The following is a 22559-nucleotide window of genomic DNA, read 5'->3' as shown; positions in this document are numbered from 1 at the left end:
TAGAATAGTACAACACGCCTAAGTCAGAATACGGGCAATAGCACAGGATCACGGGACCGCCGAGTTTCCAAAAGAACTGAAGTATACGTCGAACTTGACCACAAATACAGTTTACTTTCTTCGTGAGAACGGAGCGTAATGCCAGCGTTCCAAAACTTGAGGCGAAAAATGTATTGTATCAGGGCACGTGATTAGTACAGAAAGAAAAAAGTCACGCTGTGTAAGACGAAAATCCGGTACACTTTGTTGTCCCCAGAGATGGTTTAGGGACCCTAGGAATTTTGTTAGAACTCGGGACTGTCTCGGAAAAATCGGGACAAATGGGAACCCTAGATATGCTTCATATTGATTGTCTTGGAATTTCTATATGTAGTAGACTAACTCAAAACGGAAAGTAACACGAGCTTCAGTGGACAAATTGGTGATATGGCTGCGGTACCATTTTATTACTTTAACCTTAGTCAGGACGGACCCTCTGGTAAATCTCGTCTTGACAACAAAAAGTTGCCAACATACGTGTTACATTTTTTTGGAAGACCTGCAAATGAGTTGTGAAAGAATAATTACAACAAAAGAAGCTCGGTTTTATTACATAGTATGTAAATTGAGTGCAACAATGCGAGCATAGCAGACAAATCACATATTAAAAATGCCTGCAGGATAAGGGGGCTTGTACTACATTCGATACTATGTTTTCCATGTTTTCCATTTTAGGTTATCATTTATTGTAATCTACAAAACACTACTGTAGACTGTTGTAAATAAATGTGACACAGATATATACCTGTGAGCTCATTAAGCAAATAAAACAGTTTTCCTTGCCTATTGGCAAATGTGGCAATTGTATTGTTGAAGGTAAAACGACAAGCCAAAGTCGATTACACTTCATACATTTCAGGTGCTCCTACATCAAATAAAAGGGCGTAGCCAGCGAGGGGCAGGGTCGGCTGCGACGTGAGATCTCAAAAAAAATTACCCTGCACCACTGCTCTCCTTGGAACTAAAAGCGCCGGATTAGACAGTTTTTGCACTTTTCATTCCCTTCGCTGAGAGGGACGGGCAGGCTGCTTGAGGGCTTGCAATACCCTTTTCATCCTTTTGATGTACAGCTACAATTTATTTACTTTTTTAATTCATGTTTCTTTCTAAAATCAGGGCGTCTTATATATAGATTTTCCAATACTCCCTCCATCTCCCGCTCCTGGTGCTATTTCTGCATTTGCTGTTGTGGGTGGTAGCGGTAGTAGGGTGACATCGACGGCTCCAAGCTGCGGCCTACAGGCTCCGCGCTGTCGTCAATGGAGCGAGGGGGGAGGAGGTTTACAAGCACCCCTTTTTTTCTCGGCTCATTGCAGGGTTCCATGCCTGACTCGGCTGTAGGTCAGTTTTTGTACCATGGTCGGCCATGTTGTAGATTACAACAAAGTCTAGATACTTAAGCAACCTTCCTCCTCCTTATGGGATGGTGTTATTACGACTGTTTACAACTGTACCTACAAATGAGACAGGCATGGAACCCTCCACTGAGGCGAGAAAAAGAAAAGCGTATCGTATACAGTGAGGTCTGCTGATAACGGCGATATTGCAGAAACCGGAAACCACAGTTCGCTGTCGGCTTACGCCACCCCTACCACCACCACCATTACTCTCGGCGCCAGGGATGAAGTGACGACTGGGACTCCGACCCGAGCATAACAGCAGCCATCAGGAACCACCTGAAGATGACAACCACTCTGCCAAAACATTGTGAAAAACTTACCACATATTCCCGGTGGACACCAGAGAATTCTATAAGTTAGAAATACGCCAGGAACGAATCACATCGAGTATCAAGAATCTTTTATTAGCCAATTTCAAGTACTACTAAAAGTGTGAATATGGAAATGATTCGCGCTTATCTGAATGATACTTGCAAAAAAGGAAATAAAAAATTTTCAAATATGTGTGAATTCCTAAGGGACCAAACTGCTGAGTTCATCGGTCCCTAGGCTATGCTTAAACTAAGTTAAACTAACTTACGCTAAGGATAACACACACACACATGCCCGAGGGAGGACTCGAACCTCCGGTGGGAGGGGCCGCTCAATCCGTTACATGGCGCCTCAAACTGCGCCCCCCCCCCCCCCCCCCGCGGCAATGTTACTTGCCTCACAGCATTGTAGTAAGTACAAATTTCAAACCAATAATACCTGTTGCTACCATTTCTGACTACTCTTTAATAGTAGAGAGGGTTTCCAGAATGAATCTTTCACTCTGCAGCGGAATATGCGGTCTTTTGAATCTCCCTGACTTGAAACGGCGACCAGTGCTCTTACCGTCTGAGCTGGCCAGGCACGACACAAGACCCATCATCAGTTACGTTTTGTCAGTACTTTGCTGCTAGTCTGTGAACTTCTTAGAAGCTCACCTGCTGCCTTACAGAGTTACTACTCGTCTCAGGATCTCCGAGTTGGCGCGAGATCGTCACAGAAGTAGGCGCTAGTAGAGAGGCGTTGTGCTTCACGGAGAGGTTTACTGTGAGATAGTATACACCAGAAAGAGTCGCGAAACATATTACTTCATCTCACATACATTTCACAAAATGACCAAATCAAGAAAATCAGAGGAACCAGAATTGAAACGGAGGTTTAGTGTCAGTAATTCATCCCAAGCGCCATTCGCTAATGAAACACGGAAAAGGAAATGGGGGGGGGGGGGAGATAGTACCACCCCACATACAGTAAGGTGATTTGCAAAGTATAGATTTATTTGTTAATGTAGGAAAAAAGGTTATCGACATTTCTGCCGAGTATCCTTCTTCCAGGGGTGCTATTCCAACAAGATATCTTGCAGTGCTTCTGAGGCACTTGTAAATTGGGAGAGAGGTAGTGACGAAAGTTCTGTCTGAGGGCAGTACGTGAGATATGCCTGCGTTTCTCAGTCAGTAAGAACTCTGGCCGCCAAATACACTGCCTTATCAAAAGTATCCGGACAACTATTACTGTCAATTAGTATGAGGTTTGTCCACCGCACGTCTTTATGGCGGCTTGAGCTCTGCTAGGGACGCTTTCAGTGGGGTGTCTGAATGACTGCGTAGGAACGGCATTAATTCAGAGAAGGTATTGATGTTGGACGATGGAGTCTGTAGCGAAGTCGACGTTCCATCTCATTCCAGAGCTGCTTCACTACGTTGAGGCCAGGACTCGGGGCAGGCCACTGCATTTTAGAAATTTCGTTGTCCACAAACCATTGCCTCACAGATGCAGCTTCATGACAGGGTTCACTGTCACGCTAACACAAACATCGTCTCCGACCTCTTCCTCTGCTCTATACAGAACAAAATGCTGTAAAATGTGTCCATATCCTTCAGCATTTAGCGTAGTAAGTGGACCATACCATCATCACGAAAAACAACCCCATACCGTAATGTCAAGTCCTTACTTCACTATTGGCACTACATGTGGTGGCAAGTAATTTTCTCTAAGCATTCGCCAAACCCAGACCCTTCCTTAGGACTGCCACACTCGTTTCTAGTGATCTGCTGTTCATTGGCGCCGCTCTTTTCACCACCTCAAGCGCTAATTACCATTGACTACAGAAATATGTGGCTTCTAAGGAGGTGCTCGACCATTGACCCCCACTTTGGAACTCCCGAGTGATTTCTTCCGCTGATCTCATGTGATTTTTTGCACCCCTGTCCGCAATGCTCCACGGTTATGTACTGGCTGCAGTGAGTGAGGTCAGCTTGGTCTTGATTTAGCTGGGGTTTGTTCCTTGGCGTTTCCACCTCACAGTCACATCACAAACAGTCGACGTGGCTGGCTTTAGAAGGGATGAAATGTCCTTCGTGGATTTGTTTCTCTGAGGTAACATCCAGTGACAAGTTCATGTTCCGAGTCACGGAGTTTTGCTGCCCGACTCACAACACGATATTACCCGTCTCCATTTATACTGGTGAGTCCGCCTCTCTTGACGTCTAGCGGTCAGTTATGCAGTACATAACTCTGCGCAGATACTTTTGATCAGATAGTGTACAGGGTATCGGGTTCGAGTCCCAGTCCGGCACACAGCATTAATCCATCAGGTTGTTTCAGAGAAGAAGCTTTCTTTCCGCCACAGAATGAAACCTGTATAAAATCAACTCATCTTTCTGTCATTAAAAAACATGTAATTATTTAACTAGTCAGATTGGAAGATTACAAGCTGTCTGGCTTGCCTCCTTCCATTTATACTAAACTAATCTGCCCTTTCTCACAACTGGTTATAGGAAGGACACTTGGTTAACTCCCATTACTTTAATGCATTACATGGAAACGTATTTTATAAAAATTTCAGTGTCATCGGTAAAGGCGCTAATAGTTCCAGACTGTGAGTACGTGAGAAATTCACAGCTCGCACACTGCTCTGAATGCGGCAGGTGTGTCGTGGGCATTCAGAGCTTTGTGCCGGCTTCAGTGTGTCAAGTGGCCAGCAAATCTTACGGAACCTTCCGATCTTTTTCACTAAGTCGTGGTTAGCGGCCTGTGGCACGACTCGCCTCTTCAAATGGTCGAGGACAACAGTTCCAAGTGCTTGCTGGGATACCACAATTTATGGCGGAAATGTACAAGTCTTGCAATGTTGGGGCAAAGAACGGTGATAACAGTGACCTTGCGAAACTCAGAAGTGTTAAACAATGTTCTGTAACAGTTCTGATACTAAATGTAACTCGGTTTTCTCTTTTGATGCTAGTCAATTGTCAGGATGAGCATTCTAAAGCATTATGTCAGGGTGAAAATACTAAATTAATTAATTTTTCTCTCTTAACAACTTGTGGGCATGGTGGGTTCTTCCTTGGAGCGGGTATGAGGTCGAATGAAACATCATTTTTACGCAAGATAACTTTTATTGAAGATTTGTACAACTGTTTCTTACTCGATGTTCTGGCTCGGAGAGCGGCAGCTGTGTCGTTTGCGAAGTCTTCTGCTGCGGCAGCGGCGGCGGCGGCGTCTGATTACGCGTGGCAGTGTGTATCTCGTGTCGCCGTTTCGCCCAGCTGACTGGAAACGCGCAGCGCGAGGTGGCCCGTTTAATTATTGCGAGCGAAGTCGTGCATCGGATGGTGATACCTTGGATATGGCGTCCCAGTGTTTCTCTTCTCTAAGCGGCCGCGTGTGTTGTGCGTCGGCCAGCGGAGCGGCGCGGCGGGGGGAAGGCCAGTGTCCTGGACTCGAACAACGGACTCCCGCTTGCCAGTCTTCGGCTGTCAGATCTTCATCCCAGCTCACAGGTGACTGCTGATGTGAGGCCGTCTCCTTCCCGTCCTCACGAGTCACCCGGGTATGTAAAAATCAGACTTCAAATACCTTTTAACTTCTGTCTTCTGGCGCCGAGGCTGCTGCTTGCTATTCCATTACAGCGACGGACTTGGTGCGTCTGTGCATGATGTAGTCTCTTCTTGCATGACGGTCTTCAGCACCGAAACTGACTGAAAACTACTGCTACACTTCTTCACTTCATCGTCTTCTTCGTCTCTCGTCTCGTCTTCGTCTCCCGGGCCCACTGCGTCTCGCGTATTTATTCACTTCAGTTTACTGGAGGCGAACGACTTCACGGTCATTGCCTCTTCTGTCACGTTGAAAAGCTTCTCGAAGAATCTTCTTAACGTCGGACATTGACTCTTGGAATGTAGGCGAGGGCCTTTGATCGCATGTGTCGACTGAGAAACAAGTGAGCCGGTCATTGCCTCTTCTGTCACGTTGAAAAGCTTCTCGAAGAATCTTCTTAACGTCGGTCATTGGCTCTTGGAATGTAGGCGAGGGCCTTTGCTCACATGCGACAACTGAGAAACACGTGAGCCGGTCGGGCGATGCCCTGACGGCTGAATCGACAGCGCCCGCTTATGTGGAACTTGCTGACTTCACGGTCATTGTCTCTTCTGTTCTGCTGTTCTGCCCGCTGTTTGCCAGTATGTAACTCTCTAAACTAAACCAAGCTTTTCATTTATATTCTAATTTCTACTTCACTTTGATTTCACTAATTTATATACTTAAGTACCACTCAACAGTTCCGATTCGCCAGTCGCCGGCTGACATCAGACGGGAATTTCCAGGACAAACTATAGAGGAAGAAGTGCTCTGATTGGCCCTTAATTGACGATATTTTGGGGTGGGAATTTGTAAAACGTGGCACTGACACGCTATTGGTAGAAAACAGTAACGTTTTTCCTGATGTCGTTTGCAGCCAGACTGATGCAAATTGCGGAGCCGGGAGTTGGAGGAAGGGGCAATCTTGGTGTGATTGTGCATCGAGATAGGTCGCTGGTACCAGGCATGGTGGCGCTTGGAGGTATCAGAGCCCTGACGAGTGAGATTCTGATTCTCTACTATGACCACGGTCCTCCGACTTACCGCCACAGCAGATTGGTGAGAGTATACTAGGTGGTGGTTAATGTGTAGATAGGAAGTGTACCGTTGCCACAACTCTGCTAAACCTGATTCAAGACTTAGCATCGTTTGATGTCGTATTCAATCGACCACTGGGGTTTCTAACTTAAATCGTTGGATTGTAGTGGATTAATGATTTAATGTGAAACTAGTATGCGGTAGCCATCCCTCCGCTTTTCTATCTTGTTAGTTGTCATGAACAGCTAACGTTGTTTTTTCGTAGAATGTTGATGTGTATATTTGGTAACTTGTAAATATAACAAATAATTGGTTTATGTTTCAGTTTCATTTTTTGTTTGAAGGTGCACGTAGTTCCCTTCAAGCCAATGATTTATTCTATTGACTGAGTAAACACATATAGTAGGATCATCGCAAATTCCCACCTTATATTCAATGTTAGGGCATTTCAAGATAGCGATTCCGTTGCGTTATTAAGAGTTAATGTGGATGGAGTCTTAACGGGAGTGTGACGGGGTCTGGGTAGGTCCATTACTCTGATAAGTTTCACAATCCCACACACCGGGGGATGCTGCAAGATGAGTCTCTTGGTTGCAGCAGTTCATGACTGGAGGTAGACGCGTAATCCCCCGTCTCATTGGACCTGTTTTCTATATCTACATCTACGCACATATTCGGCTGCAAGCCACCATATGATGCATGGCGGGCGGTATATTTTGTCACTAATAGTAATTCCATTTACTGTAGAACTCGCAAGTGAAGGGAGGGGGGGAAATGACTATAGGCCTCCATACGAACTTTAATTTCTCTTATCTTGTCTTTGCTCTCATTACGCAAAACGTTCGTTGGCAACAGTAGAATCGTTCTGTAGTCAGCTGCAAATGCCGCTTCGCTATATTTCCTCAATAGTGTTTCGCGTAAAAATGTCGCAGAGATCCCCACTTGCGTTCGCAGAGCGTCTCCATAATACTCGTATGTTGTCAAACCTGCTGGTAAGAAATCTAGCAGCATGCCTCTGGATTGATAGTACCGTAGTACAAACCCCTGTATAAAAGACAAGGGTTCTCATTTTTTATTATTCTTTTCGATCTTTCTAGGTTGGAAAATTTATAGAGCAGTATAGAAACTGCCATAGTTCAATAAAATTTAATTTTAGTTTCCTTATGGGAGCAGGGGGCGGGGGAGGGGGAGGGGGGGGGGAGGGGAGTGCACATAAATATGAGAACGGCAAAAACACAATAGATTACCAAGAGTGATACGGCGTAGGAAAACCGATGACTTTCAAAACCCTTTCCAGTCGTCTCGTAGTGGATAAATATAGGACCTGCATGGTTTACAAGGGAATCTTATACCATTATTCCTACAAAATAATGGTAATTTCACGTAACGATAATGGAAGTATATAGCGATCACGCACCCTTCTCTGCGAAGTAGACCACACAGGCCCAACAATATTGAGTTCTGCTGACTGCGGTGACCAGGGGAGATGCGACAATTCATCCTCCCGCTCACAAAACCAGTCCTGGGAGATGTGAGCTGTGCGAACAGGGGACTTGTCGTCCTGGAACACAGCGTAACCATTACGGAACAAACACTGTACGATGATATGGAACTTGTGGGGCGGCGGGTTAATAATAATTAATAGTAATTAGGAAATATTAGAATACTGTTCACCGTCTTTTACGAGAGCCTGGAAACTATTTCTGTGGTCAGCCAGAAAGCGATGGAGAACAAAATGATTCAAATGGCTCTAAGCACTACGGGACTTAACATCTGAGGTCATCAATCCCCTAGACTCAGAACTACTTAAACCTAACTAACCTAAGGACATCACACACATCCATGTCCGAGGCAGGATTCGAACCTGCGACCGTAGCAGCAGCGCGGTTCCGGACTGAAGCGCCTAGAACCGCTCGGCCATAACCGCCGGCAGCGATGGAGAAAATACTGACCATAGTTACCAGTCTGCAAGTCCACATTCTCGTCTGGCCCACTGAAAGGAATGTTTCTATTCTCTATTTACTATGATTATAAATGAAGATCTTGTTCTAACTGATAAATTTTCACATGCACAACATCGTAATATTCATTATGTTAGTACCACTAATAAATCTCTCTATCATAAACAGCACTACAAGCAGTTCAGAGGCGACCTCTACGGTAAATTCCGATTAAATGATCTTTCATCCTGACTTCTGATGATCAAAATAATTGCTCGCCAAAAAAGTGGAAAATAACTATCATAACTTGACATGCGGATTTGTTAACATTACGGGCGGCACACTAACAGTTACTTCCGAAGAATGTAAGCGATCCAGGACAGTGTACAGTCCTCGCGATTTTACTTCCTATTTGTACCGAAAACATGAGTTCAGTTGCGGTGTGGCTGTGACGTCATCCGAGGCAGCGTGTACTCAGGCGTTTGACTGACGCGGATCGTACGGTAGCTGGGTGCGAAGTGAGTGAAGTCTTGCCTCTCAGGCCGTTATTTATATACGGGCGCAGCGGATGGCCAATGGAACATTTGCTGTTATCCGCTCTATCCTTACGGTAGTAGCCTCTAAACGGCCGCCTCCTCGGACACACAATATTTTATAACACGGTTATGAATCAATTTAGAATCTTCGTAGTTTTTGTATGAATGTAGTTAACCTGGTTAAAATCACATAAAAAGTTTTAGCTCGCATGCATTTAAACTTTGCCGTCTATAACTTTTATAACGGAGCTGACAGTAGAACATGACCTCTGAACTACAATTTTAAGAGACCTTTTTTTGTTATTATTTACATCTAGGCCTTGACACTTGTTATAGCTCTATTATTTAATTGGTTTCATCACGTGCTGTAATCAGAACTTTCTAGCATTAATATAACAGATTCTTAATCTACTACAGTAAGGACGATTTTGTTCCAAATTTAGTTTTCAGTAAATTACTCGAAAACTATTAGACGTACCTCAATGGGGTCACATAGTTACTATTTTTTGTTGAACTGAAGCTTCATACAAATTTTCATATTTCTAAGTCTAATATTTAGCGCCTTCAATTTTTCTTAAAAACATGGATTCTGACCAAAATATTGCTTTAATCACATTGACACTTGTACCAGCTAATTTTGGCGTACATCTGAACATTATGACCAATTTTTGGCCTCCTAGATTTATTATTTACCGAGACTTATTTTTTTCTTAAAACTTTGTATTTAGGGAAAGACATTCATGTGATCGATTTGAGATTTGACAATTTAAACATTAATACACTGAAGCATATGTTGACAAAGTTTGGAAAAGCAACTTTAACTTTAAATTTCGTTCTTAAATTATGGTGCAATACTTGTGTGCTACGCACGGATGCGCTATGGTGACGTGGTGTCAGTACCAGTGAACTGTGGTAAGTCCCGGCACACTCGCTCTAAAAAATGGCTCTGAGCACTATGGGACTTAACATCTGTGGTCATCAGTCCCCTAGAACTTAGAACTACTTAAACCTAACTAACCTAAGGACGTCACACACATCCATGCCCAAGGCAGGATTCGAACCTGCGACCGTAGCAGTCGCGCGGTTCCGGACTGAGCGCCTAGAACCGCTAGACCACCGCGGCCGGCACACACTCGCTCTACTCTGTATCTCTCAAATGATACAGCGCTTTTTGCCGCCACAGACTGATACGCCAAAATGGTCACATAATACTCGTCAGTAACGTAACTGAACCTTGGATTTATCTTCAAAGAATATTCTTAAAAATTTATTTTATTTACTAGCGATTCATCAAGAACATTAACACATTTAATCACACTATGCGAGCGTGGAAGGAGTAACTGATGAAATCAAAATCAAATAGCTTTTAACAAATGGGAATTTTATTTCTAAAAGCTTTTTTTAAAAAAAAGAAAAAGATTTAAAATTATAAGCAGAAAGCACCCTCTAAATATCAAGTTACAATTTATTCAGAAGCAGAAAGAAACAAATTTTTGAGTGTATGAGCTCTCGAGCTGAGAACCTTGCTGCTCCCTTTTGACACGGCCGTAGTTACGACAGCTCACAACAACATCTGAAAGACTATACAGGTGCAAATCTGCAACACACCAGATTACCTTAAAGTAAAGGTTTTAACAATTCACACAAGCACACATACTATGCACCCCGTAGGAGGGCTGCAAATGGTACAAAACACTAAAATTAAAAGATTAACTTTCCACCGAAGGTGCAGCTTGATTTTAACTTCTAAGAAAAGTCTTACGGTGGAAGGGTGGCAACTTTATATAATAAAATGATCATTTAAATAAAAGCCCATGAAATGCAATCTTACATAAAATTCTGCAAGGCTGGCCAAACAAGTTCAGATGCTCTACAGTACACAGATCATAGGCAAGATCATAGGCAAGGTCAAAACATATTTCAGATATTAGGCCGTTATACTCCAAGCAATAAATTCGTTAACACACCAAATACGACAAACAGACAGAGGCAGCTCCGAACGACAGACAGACACTAACTGCCTAACAAATGCGGACGAGAGACAGACGAACAAGCTGGGGACGAAAGACTGACTAAGAAAACAAGTAGAATTTAACAACAGTAATCACACAACATATAACCAATCACTTCTAATAAACGGTGATTTCTCGAGAAGACCTGGCGCAGCACCCCCAAATCGCTCTCCTGAACCGTCCGCTGCCAGCCGCTTCAACGGACGCAGGAAGGCGCGCCGATCTCCCGTCTTTCCTGGCCCGCACCAACCGACCGACTGCCCGCTGCTCCGTCGCGACTGCACTGCTGGTGCGTCTCCCACTCACTTCCAGACACACGACGGCGGAAATACTGGCTCGGACCCAACCGTGCAGAGGAAACACGCCCACTGGCAAAACGACATCTCTGTACCAGGAAAGGACCGAGCCAAGCTCCACAAGATGGTAACTGAAGGGGCCCAGAAGCGCTCGGAGAGCCAGTTACACCACGGCGTCGCAGCTCGCACCGGCCAGACTGATGTCGCGGGTTGACTCCTGTTGCTCTCGTGTCGACCGCGAAGCCACTACCCCTCGCTATACGGCGTGGCCCACTGGACTCACGTGGCGACCTCACATGCGCCGACGCTCAAAACGGACAAGTGTCTCAGTGCGCGACCGACCAAACGATCGATCCAACCGCCCATGACCATTGCCTGAGCAAACTCGAGCAGACTGGCGTCCTAACGCGCAAACTCAGATGCAGGATTAAGCCCCGACCGTGCGACCACTCGCTGAGTTCTCTTACTGGCAGAGTGGAAAGACTCTCATTTATCCGGCTTTAAAGATTGATCCGAACGAAAGACCTACTAGCACTCCGGACGACAGACAGACACTCACTGCCTCAGAAATGCGGACCGGAGACAGACCCAGACTGACTCCAGACTCACTCCAGACTGACTAACCTAGACTGACCGACTGGTGAGCTCATAGCGCACCTTAAATTCACGTGAACAGGCTACTTTTCCCCTTTCCCACCAGAGGGAGACACCAAAGCTGCGACTGCCACAGCGGCGCCACCGCCAGAAACGGAGGGCGACTGCTTCACACTACGCGCTGCGGCGCGCTCTTCAAAACAGCAGTTTTTACCACTGCTCAGTAATCGTGCAAGGTAACCATGGGGTCCGGTGAATACTACGACGGGGCTGTCCATATCACCGAACCCCACCTCGTTTCAATCTTGGGACGTAGTTGGAAACAGTGGGAAACAAGACACGTCCTATCAAATGACTATTCCACTGCTCCATAGTCCAGGTTTTATGACTTCGCCACAACGTCCCTCTGTGAGAGGCATCGGCATCCCTGATGAGTGGTTATGGAATGCCGGCCGGTGTGGCCGTGCGGTGCTAGGCGCTTCAGTCTGGAACCGCGCGACCGCTACGGTCGCAGGTTCGAATCCTGCCTCGGGCATGGATGTGTGTGATGTCCTTAGGTTAGTTAAAGTAGTTCTAAGTTGTAGGGGACTGATGGTTCAAATGGTTCAAATGGCTCTGAGCACTATGGTCATCAGTCCCCTAGAACTTAGAACTACTTAAACCTAACTAACCTAAGGACAGCACACAACACCCAGTCATCACGAGGCAGAGAAAATCCCTGACCCCGTAGGGGACTAATGACCTCAAATGTTAAGTCCCATAGTGCTCAGAGCCATTTGAACCGTTTGGTTATGGAATTCCAGGTCGCTCTGCGATTTCCTGCTTCTTGAGCTCCTTTCGTGTTGTTTCGGCGCTGACGCGGTTCGCGAGAGCGACATTCATTTCTGCAGTGCCTTTTTCAGCAGTCGTCCTCTTATTTTTCGTCACAATTCTCTTTAATGACCGTCTGCCACGATGACTCAACTCACAGTTTCGTCCGCGTTGTGACTTAGTGGATGACGTATTTCCGCTTTCCCCGCATGCGGTATAAATATTCGATACAGCACCTCCTGAAGCATCAAAAACTGCTGTTACCTTGGTAACAGAAGCACCCAACATACGACCAACAGTTTGCCGACTTAATTCACTTAGTTCCGACATAATGCTCTCACAACTACACAGAACACTATTCTGACCACAATTGACACTTGCAAAGTATTGAGTTCATTGCACAGGTGCCGTTCGTGGTCAAATACAACAGCGCACCTACATACGCTTCTAACGCTGTTTTTTTTTAATATTTACCCGACCCCTGTGTATTGGAATTTTGCAAGCTTTTGAGCTACTAGACCGCTGCCGCACTATCCTTAAGGAGGCCGGACGTCAAAGATTTAAAAAAAATCGAGTTTCAAAAATACGCCTATTTGGCAGTGCACGTCTTCCTGAATAGTTTGATGTATAAAATATATATATATTTGAGAGATCATAAAGCACGTTATTTGGTCTCAAATGTAGCAAGATGATGGTGACAGAAAAGCTTTCCTTGAGTTTCAAAAATGTGCTCCCTATGGAGCTCAGACTGTTGTGCAGAAGTTCGAGTCTGTCGGACATGTACATAAAAGACTTTGCACTAGACTTATAAGGCTGAGACAAGATTTGTCAGGACAAAAATTATCTGATTGGAAGAGAATAAAAGGAAGAGGGTGACTGACGGATGGAGCAATTGACAAGCTACAGACATATTATGGCTTGGCAATAAGAAGGAACACAGGGGACTTGAAACATATGAAACAAGCAGTTTGGGCCTTATACTGCCAGAAAATGTCCACAGACATTAACCCTATCCACATCTTGTGCCCAGAAGGAAGCGAATCATGGTGTGGCTGCCAAAGGTCAATTGCTAGTGGTGAAGAATATCATCACAGGAATTGCCTACCAACTGCTGTAATGGAAGCCATCAAATCTATGTTCAGGGCCCTTTCAAATGAAAACTTATTGAAGAAATTTTTTCATGGCGGTACCCAAAACGCAAATGAAAGTTTTAACCAATATGTATGGAAAAGATTGCCAAATCCCATTTTTATGAGAAGAAAGGCCGGCCATTGTGGTCCAGCGGTTCTAGGCGCTTCAGTCTGGAACCGCGCGATCGCTAGGGTCGCAGGTTCGAATCCTGCCTCTGGAATGGATGTGTGTGATGTCCTTAGGTTAGTTAAGGTTAATTAGTTCTAAGTTCTAGGGAACTGATGATCTCAGATGTTAAGTCCCATAGTGCTCAGAGCCATTTGAACCATTTGTGGGAAGAAATGCACTTGCTATTGGTGTTTATGATGCAGTTCCATGTTTTAATGATGGGGTGCAAAGCAGGAAATACGTTTTAAAGAAAATGGGAATTAAGCCCCGAGTGAACTGCATTGAAGCTTTGTATGCGATAGACAGAGAGCTTCTAGTGAAAGCAGGTAAATCGTTTTTGGAAGTGATAAAATCAAGAAGAGTGCATCATAGGAATGTGAAATGGAAGAAAACAAATTTAGAAAACGAAAAAGGACCTGCTTATCGTGCTCGAAAGTTCTAAAAAAATGCCAGATACAAGCAGAAACTTTATCGGCCATTTTCTGCAAAACACATTTCTGTACTTAGGTACATGTAACATCCAAAGTAAAAGTCCTATTATTTTAGAACTTGGTATGTTTATTAAACACAAACTCCTTTATGCAAAACTCTAGAATTTTCCAAATGCAGTAAAAACTGTGGTAAAAATTGAGATGGAACTTCCTGGCAGATTAAAACTGTGTGCCGCACCGGGAGTCGAACTCGGGACCTTTGCCTTCCGCGGGATTGTGCTCTACTTATCTTTCTTTTTTTTCCCTCTTGCATTTTGTTCGATATAGTTCGTTGCGTTTGGTCTGGGCGGACGTCACAAGACATCCGTTCAAGTTGATCGTTGATTCTTTGACTCAGTTTTTTTTTATTTTATTTTATTTTTTTTTATTACAGAGAGCACTCAGCCCTCTGACCGAACACGCTGAGCTACAGTGCCGGCATCTGTCTGAGCTACCGAAGCACGACTCACAGCTTTACTTCCGCCAGTTCATCTCCTACCTTCCAAGCTTCACAGAAGCTCTCCTTCAGACCAAGCACTTCTGGCAGAAAGGCTGCTGCGGAGACATGGCTTAGCCACAGCCTGGGGGATGTTTTCAGAATGAAATTTTCACTCTTCAGCGGAGTCTGCGCTTGTATGAAACTTCCTGTCAGATTAAAACTGTGTCCCGGACCGCAACTCGAACTCGGAGAGCTTCTGTGAAGTTTGGAACGTAGGAGACGAGGTACTGGCGGAAGTAAAGCAGTGAGGGTGGTCATGCGTCGTCCTTGGTACCTCGGTTGGTAGAGCACTTGCTCGTGAAAGGCAAAGGTCCCGAGTTCGATTCTGGGTCCGGCACACTGTTTAAACTGCCAGGAAGTTTCATATCAGCGCACACTGCGCAACAGAGTGAAAATTTTCGTTCTAGAAACTGATATTGTTAACTATAAAATTTAAGATTTTTCTAAATATGAAGTTCAAAATGTAATAGCTCATTCATTTTTTCATGAATGGCGTAAATTGTAGAGTTTCATACATCCGTAAGTATGGTTTGTTTGCTACGCAAAATTCATCGAAGAATCTCTCTTATGAAGAAAAGTGTACCTATAGCAAGAAATGCAACCAATAGAAGGTGAAAACATGATGAAATTTCACATGTAAAAAAAATTATTTGGTTATATTGTGGAACATCTGCTGCTATGAGTGTGAATCTTGAATCCTTCCTGGTCATGCTGACAATGTCTTATGACTTTATTTGTAAAAGTACCCGGTGATCAAAAATTCAGTATAAATTTGAAAACTGAATAAATCACGGAATAATGTAGATAGAGAGGTACAAATTGACACACATGCTTGGAATGACATGGGATTTTATTAGAACCAAAAAAATACAAAAGTTCACTAAATTTCCGACAGATGGAGCTTCGTCTGATCAGAATAGCAACAATTAGCATAACAAAGTAAGACAAAGCAAAGATGATGTTCTTTACAGGAAATGCTCAATATGTCCACCATAATTGCTCAACAATAGCTGTAGTCGAGGAATAATGTTGTGAACAGCACTATAAAGCATGTCCGGAGTTATGGTGATGCTTTGGCGTCGGGTGTTGTCTTTCAGCATCCCTAGAGATGTCGGTCGATCACGATACACTTGCGACTTCAGGCAACACCGACTCAAAGGGAGGCCTCGGCGCTTGTTGGTGACGTCACGTCAGCTACGCACGGCGAACGCCAGGTTTGTTGCAGGCATACACATAATGGTGGTGTCTGCCTCACGGACACAGGAAAATGTGAAACTATTGGCGGTAGTTGAGCAACACACATTGTTCTGAGAGATTTCTGCAATCAATTAATTGTGCAGTTCATTACACTTCTTAACAAATAGTGTACTCCTGAACTTAAACTTCCACCTGTTTTAAGGATTGACATACAAAAACAACTATAGGTCCAGCAGCAACAGAATTCGTGCTTCTTTACCTTATTTGTAAATCTGAGGAAGTTACGTTTGTATTGGGTTGCTTTTACAAGAAACTGTGAACATATTGGTGCTCTTCTTTAGGTATCTTGGTTGACTATGGGGTGAGGAGCACTGATTGTTAATGAAATATCTAGCGATTGTACATGTTGGGGAAGGGGGTGGGGGACAGAAGAAGAGGCAAAAGGGAGATACTTGTTTTATCAAATAATTTTTTTTATCTTATAAAGTTCCTCCTTTCAGTTGCAAGAGGGGAATATTTATCTTTTCTAATGTGCATGTTTAAAAAAGTTTAAGCTCAGCAGTATTTTCAATGTATGAAGCTATTTTTTTTTCCTGTTTAGAATTCCTTTCGTTGAAAACGACTGTAGTCTAATGACTGGCAACAGCTGGACATTTACAAATGTAAATTGGTTCACATTTCCAGTGACGATGTCAAACGAAAATAAATAAATAAATAAAAGAAACGAGTTCATTGTGAGGGGGTTGGGGTAAGCTTCGATAACAAAATGCATCAAGTAAATATAGTTACTTGAATGTAAAATTTCCGAAGCTTGCAATGGGGCAAAGCATCTTCTCATATTGATCTACGTTTGTTTCGACAGGATTCAGTAATATAGAACTATGATCTTCATTTGTAGCTTTACGATAGTAAGAAAATCTTTCATCTAAATAAAACTGCAGAATCCAAAACAATGCCAAACATTTTGTCCAAAAATAAGAGATTTATAGTGATAAGCACGCCCAGGCGTTTCTGCCTGCAACAGTCCTGGCATTCGCCGTGCCTAGCTGACGTGACGTCACGAACAAGCGCCGAGGCCTTCCTTTGAGTCGGTTTTGCTTCAGGTAACCCCAAAGCCAATAATCGCACGGACTGAGGTCTGGCGACCTGGGAGGCCAAGCGCGACGAAAGTTGCGGCTGAGCACACGATCATCACCAAACGACGCGCGCGAGAGATCTTTCACGTATCTAGCGATATGGGGTGGAGCGCCAACCTGCATAAACATCGTACGTTCCAGCAGGTGTTTATCAGCCAGGATGGGAATGAAGCGATTCTGTAACATATCAGCGTACCTCTCACCCGTCACCGTAGCAATTTTGCTGCCCAGCGCCATCCGTCAGACATTTTGTGAACTTTGTTTTTTTTTTTTTTGTTCTAATAAAACCCCATGTCATTCGAAGCATGTGTGTCAATTTGTACCTCTCTATCTACATTATTGCGTAGTTTATTAAGTTTTCAAATTTATACTGACTTTTTGATCACCCGGTATAGACAGTGGAAATGAAAATGTGCTGCGATGCCTCTCGTGCTCCAATCCGGCCCCCCTTAACGCCTCCCTCTGCCTGTGTTGCGGCAGATCCGTGCGAGTCGGTGCGGTGCGCGCCGCCCGAGGTGTGCCAGCTGGACGCTGACCGGCAGCCGTCGTGCCGCTGCGGCGAGACGTGCCCGCTCGACCTGACGCCCGTCTGCGCCTCCGACGGCCGCACCTACGCCAACGAGTGCTCGCTGCGCCAGGAGGCCTGCCGCACCCGCAGGGCCCTCACCGTGCTCTTCCGCGGCAAGTGCTCCGAAGGTAGTAACACTCTTCCTTCTACTCTCTGCGCCAGCCACATCGACTCAGTCTCGGAACCTGTCACTAGAAAATCCGGAGGCTAATGAAACTCCTCCCCATGAACCATTGACCTTGCCGTTGCTGCGGAGGCTTGCGTGCTCAACGATACAGATAGCCGTACCGTAGGTGCAACCACAACGGACGGGTATCTGTTGAGAGGCCAGACAAACGTGTGGTTCCTGAAGAGGGGCAGCAGCCTTTTCAGTAGTTGCAGGGGCAACAGTCTGGATGATTGACTGATCCGGCCTTGTAACACTAACCAAAACGGCCTTGCTGTTCTGGTACTGCGAACGGCTGAAAGCAAGGGGAAACTACAGCCGTAATTTTTCCCGAGGGCATGCAGCTTTACTGTACTGTTAATGATAATGACGTCCTCTTGGGTAAAATATTCCAGAGATAAAATAGTCCCCCATTTGGATCTCCGGGCGGGGACTACTCGAGAGGACGTCGTTATCAGGAGAAAGAAAACTTGCGTTCTACGGATCGGAGCGTGGAATGTCAGATCCCTTAATCGGGCAGGTAGGTTAGAAAATTTAAAAAGGGAAATGGATAGGTTAAAGTTAGATATAGTGGAATTAGTGAAGTTCGGTGGCAGGAGGAACAAGACTTTTGGTCAAGCGAATACATGGTTATAAATACAAAATCAAATAGGGGTAATGCAGGTGTAGGTTTAATAATGAACAAAAAAATAGGAGTACGGGTAAGCTACTACAAACAGCATAGTGAACGCATTATTGTGGCCAAGATAGACACGAAGCCCATGCCTACTACAGTAGTACAAGTTTATATGACAACTAGCTCTGCAGATGACGAAGAAATTAATGAAATGTATGATGAGATAAAAGACATTATTCAGGTACAGAAGGGAGACGAAAATTTAATAGTCATCGGTGACTGGAATTCGTCAGTAGGAAAAGGGAGAGAAGGAAACATAGTAGGTGAATATGGATTGGGGCTAAGAAATGAAAGAGGAAGCCGCCTGGTTGAATTTTGCGCAGAGCATAACTTAATCATAACCAACACTTGGTTCAAGAATCATGAAAGAAGGTTGTATACATGGAAGAACCCTGGAGATACTAAAAGGTATCAGATAGATTATATAGTGGTAAGACAGAGATTTAGGAACCAGGTTTTAAATTGTAAGACATTTCCAGGGGCAGATGTGGACTCTGACCACAATCTATTGGTTATGACCTGTAGATTAAAACTGAAGAAACTGCAAAAAGGTGGGAATTTAAGGAGATGGGACCTGGATAAACTGAAAGAACCAGAGGTTGTACAGAGTTTCAGGGAGAGCATAAGGGAACAATTGACAGGAATGGGGGAAAGAAATACAGTAGAAGAAGAATGGGTAGCTTTGAGGGATGAAGTAGTGAAGGCAGCAGAGGATCAGGTAGATAAAAAGTCGTGGACTAGTAGAAATCCTTGGGTAACAGAAGAAATATTGAATTTAATTGATGGAAGGAGAAAATATTAAAATGCAGTAAATGAAGCAGGCAAAAAGGAATACAAACGTCTCAAAAATGAGATCGACAGGGAGTGCAAAATGGCTAAGCAGCGATGGCTAGAGGACAAATGTAAGGATGTAGAGGCTTATCTCACTAGGGGTAAGATAGATACTGCCTACAGGATAATTAAAGAGACCTTTGGAGAAAGGAGAACCACTTGCATGAATATCAAGAGCTTTGATGGAAACCCAGTTCTAAGCAAAGAAGGGAAAGCAGAAAGGTGGAAGGAGTATACAGAGGGTCTATACAAGGGCGACGTACTTGAGGACAATATTATGGAAATGGAAGAGGATGTAGATGAAGATGAAATGGGAGATATGATACTGCGTAAAGAGTTTGACAGAGCATTGAAAGACCTGAGTCGAAACAAGGCCCCCGGAGAAGACAACATTCCATTAGAACTACTGACAGCCTTGGGAGAGCCAGTCCTGACAAAACTCTACCATCTGGTGAGCAAGATGTATGAGACAGGCGAAATACCCTCAGACTTCAAGAAGAATATAATAATTCCAATCCCAAAGAAAGCAGGTGTTGATAGATGTGAAAATTACCGAACAATCAGTTTAATAAGTCAGAGCTCCAAATTCCTAACGCGAATTCTTTACAGACAAATGGAAAAACTGATAGAAGCCGACCTCGGGGAAGATCAGTTTGGATTCCGTAGAAATGTTGGAACACGTGAGGCAATACTGACCCTACGACTTATCTTAGAAGAAAGATTAAGGAAAGGCAAATCTACGTTTCTAGCATTTGTAGACTTAGAGAAAGCTTTTGACAATGTTGATTGGAATACTCTCTTTCAAATTCTGAAGGTGGCAGGGGTAAAATACAGGGAGCGAAAGGCTATTTACAATTTGTACAGAAACCAGATGGCAGTTATAAGAGTCTAGGGGTATGAAAGGGAAGCAGTGGTTGGGAAGGGAGTGAGACAGGGTTGTAGCCTATCCCCGATGTTATTCAATCTGTATATTGAGCAAGCAATAAAGGAACAAAAGAAAAGTTCGGAGTAGGCATTAAAATCCATAGAGAAGAAATAAAAACTTTGAGGTTCGCCGATGACATTGTAATTCTGTCAAAGACAGCAAAGGACTTGGGAGAGCAATTGAACGGAATGGACAGTGTCTTGATAGGAGGGAATAAGATGAACATCAACAAAAGCAAAACGAGTATAATGGAATGTAGTCGAATTAAGTCTAGTGATGCTGCGGGAATTAGATTAGGAAATGAGACACAAAGTGGTAAAGGAGTTTTGCTATTTGGGGAGCAAAATAACTGATGATGATCGAAGTAGAGAGGATATTGTGGTGACACCGCAAGACACCACACTTGCTAGGTGGTAGCGTTTAAATCGGCCGCGGTCCGGTAGTATACGTCGGACCCGCGTGTCGCCACTATCAGTGATTGCAGACCGAGCGCCGCCATACGGCAGGTCTAGAGAGACTTCCTAGCACTCGCCCCAGTTGTACAGCCGACTTTGCTAGCGATGGTTCGCTGACAAATTACGCTCTCATTTGCCGAGACGATAGTTAGCTTAGCCTTCAGCTAGTTCATTTGGTACGACCTAGCAAGGCGCCATTACCAGTTACTATTGATGCTGTAAAACATGTACCGTCAAGAGCGATATTCACCAATTATGGATTAAAGTTAAGTATTCCAGAAGATACGTTCCTTTTTTACTAGTCTCATTTCCGTGTCCTGTTCCAGACCTCACGCCAGCCTGCGTGAGCTTAAACGCGTGCCTTTCGGCTTCCTCCTAGTGCGTTGGCTGTCTTGCCAATCCACAACAGATATAAAATGTAGACTGGCAATGGCAAGGAAAGCGTTTGTGAAGAAGAAAAATTTGTTAACATCGAGTATAGATTTAAATGCCTGGAAGTCGTTTCTGAATGTATTTGTATGGAGTGTAGAGAATAGAAGCTTTCGAAATGTGGTGCTACAGAAGAATGCTGAAGATTAGATGGGTAGATCACATAACTAATGAGGAGGTATTGAATAGAATTGGGGAGAAGAGGAGCTTGTGGCATAACTTGACTAGAAGAAGGGATCGGTTGGTAGGACATGTTCTGAGACATAGAGGGATCACCAATTTAGTATTGGAGGGCAGCGTGGAGGGTAAAAATCGTAGAGGGAGACCAAGAGATGAATACACTAAGCAGATTCAGAAGGATGTAGGTTGCAGTAGGTACTGGGAGATGAAGAAGCTTACACAGGATAGAGTAGCATGGAGAGCTGCATCAAACCAGTCTCAGGACTGAAGACCACAACAACAACAACAATGAAACTCCTACATCTACATTCATACTTTTGTAAACCCTCGTCGCCAGCTTTGCAAAGGCCTCGTCGCTACTAGTGTGGAGGCCGAGTTGCCACTGTTGTTACGGTAGGCTGAGCCCGTGAGTCCGTGAAACGGCTTCTAGTGCAGTACACCGCTAAGACAATTTCTCCCTGCCCCTGGGTCAGGTAACAGGATCGCAGAACGAAGATACTTCAACATTCCAACAAATTAGTAACAAAGTCACACAAATGAGTTAAAAGATTTACTTATCTTTGTGACTTGTTGAATGATTAAGTCTGTAACATTGCATGTAATGTTGTTGTTGTTGTTGTTGTTGTTGTAGTCTTCAAACAATGGCTCTGAGCACTATGGAACTTACCTTCTAAGGTTATCAGTCCCCTAGAACTTAGAACTACTTAAACCCAACTAACCTAAGGACATCACACACATCCATGCCCGAGGCAGGATACGAACCTGCGACCGTAGCGGTCGCGCGGATCCAGACCGCAGCGCCTAGAACCGCTCGGCCACTCCGGCCGGCTGTAGTCTTCAGTCCAGAGACTTGTTTGATGCAGCTCTCCATGCTACTCTACCTTGTGCAAGCTTCTTCATCTCCAAGAAACTACTGCAGCCTACATCCTCCTGCATCTGCTCAGTTTATTCATCTCTTGGTCTCCCTCTCCGATTTTTACCCTCCACGCTGCCGTACAATACTAAATTGGCGGTCCCTTGATGCCTCAGAATATGTCCTACCAACCGATCCCTTCTTATAGTCAAGTTGTTCCATAAATTCCTCTTCTCACAAATTCGATTCAGTACCTCCCCACCTTACCTTCAGCATTCTTCTGTAGCACCACATTTCGAAAGCTTCTATTCTCTTCTTGTCCAAA

General features: G+C 44.3%; 1 protein-coding gene across 1 annotated transcript in view; it reads left to right on the top strand.

The window, feature by feature from the left end:
• The window catches only part of LOC126252249 (agrin-like), a gene marked incomplete at its 5' end in the record, with an annotated part of 306781 nt that overhangs the window by 5440 nt on the left and 278782 nt on the right, over window positions 1-22559 (top strand). Inside the window, one exon of the mRNA XM_049953122.1 lies at window positions 17632-17847. Coding sequence (XP_049809079.1) covers window positions 17632-17847 — 216 coding nt within the window. The remainder of the gene's footprint in view (window positions 1-17631; window positions 17848-22559) is intronic.

This window comes from Schistocerca nitens, chromosome 4, assembly GCF_023898315.1.
Source record: "Schistocerca nitens isolate TAMUIC-IGC-003100 chromosome 4, iqSchNite1.1, whole genome shotgun sequence".
Classification (NCBI taxonomy): domain Eukaryota; kingdom Metazoa; phylum Arthropoda; class Insecta; order Orthoptera; family Acrididae; genus Schistocerca; species Schistocerca nitens.
This window is presented reverse-complemented; position numbering and strand designations above follow the sequence as displayed.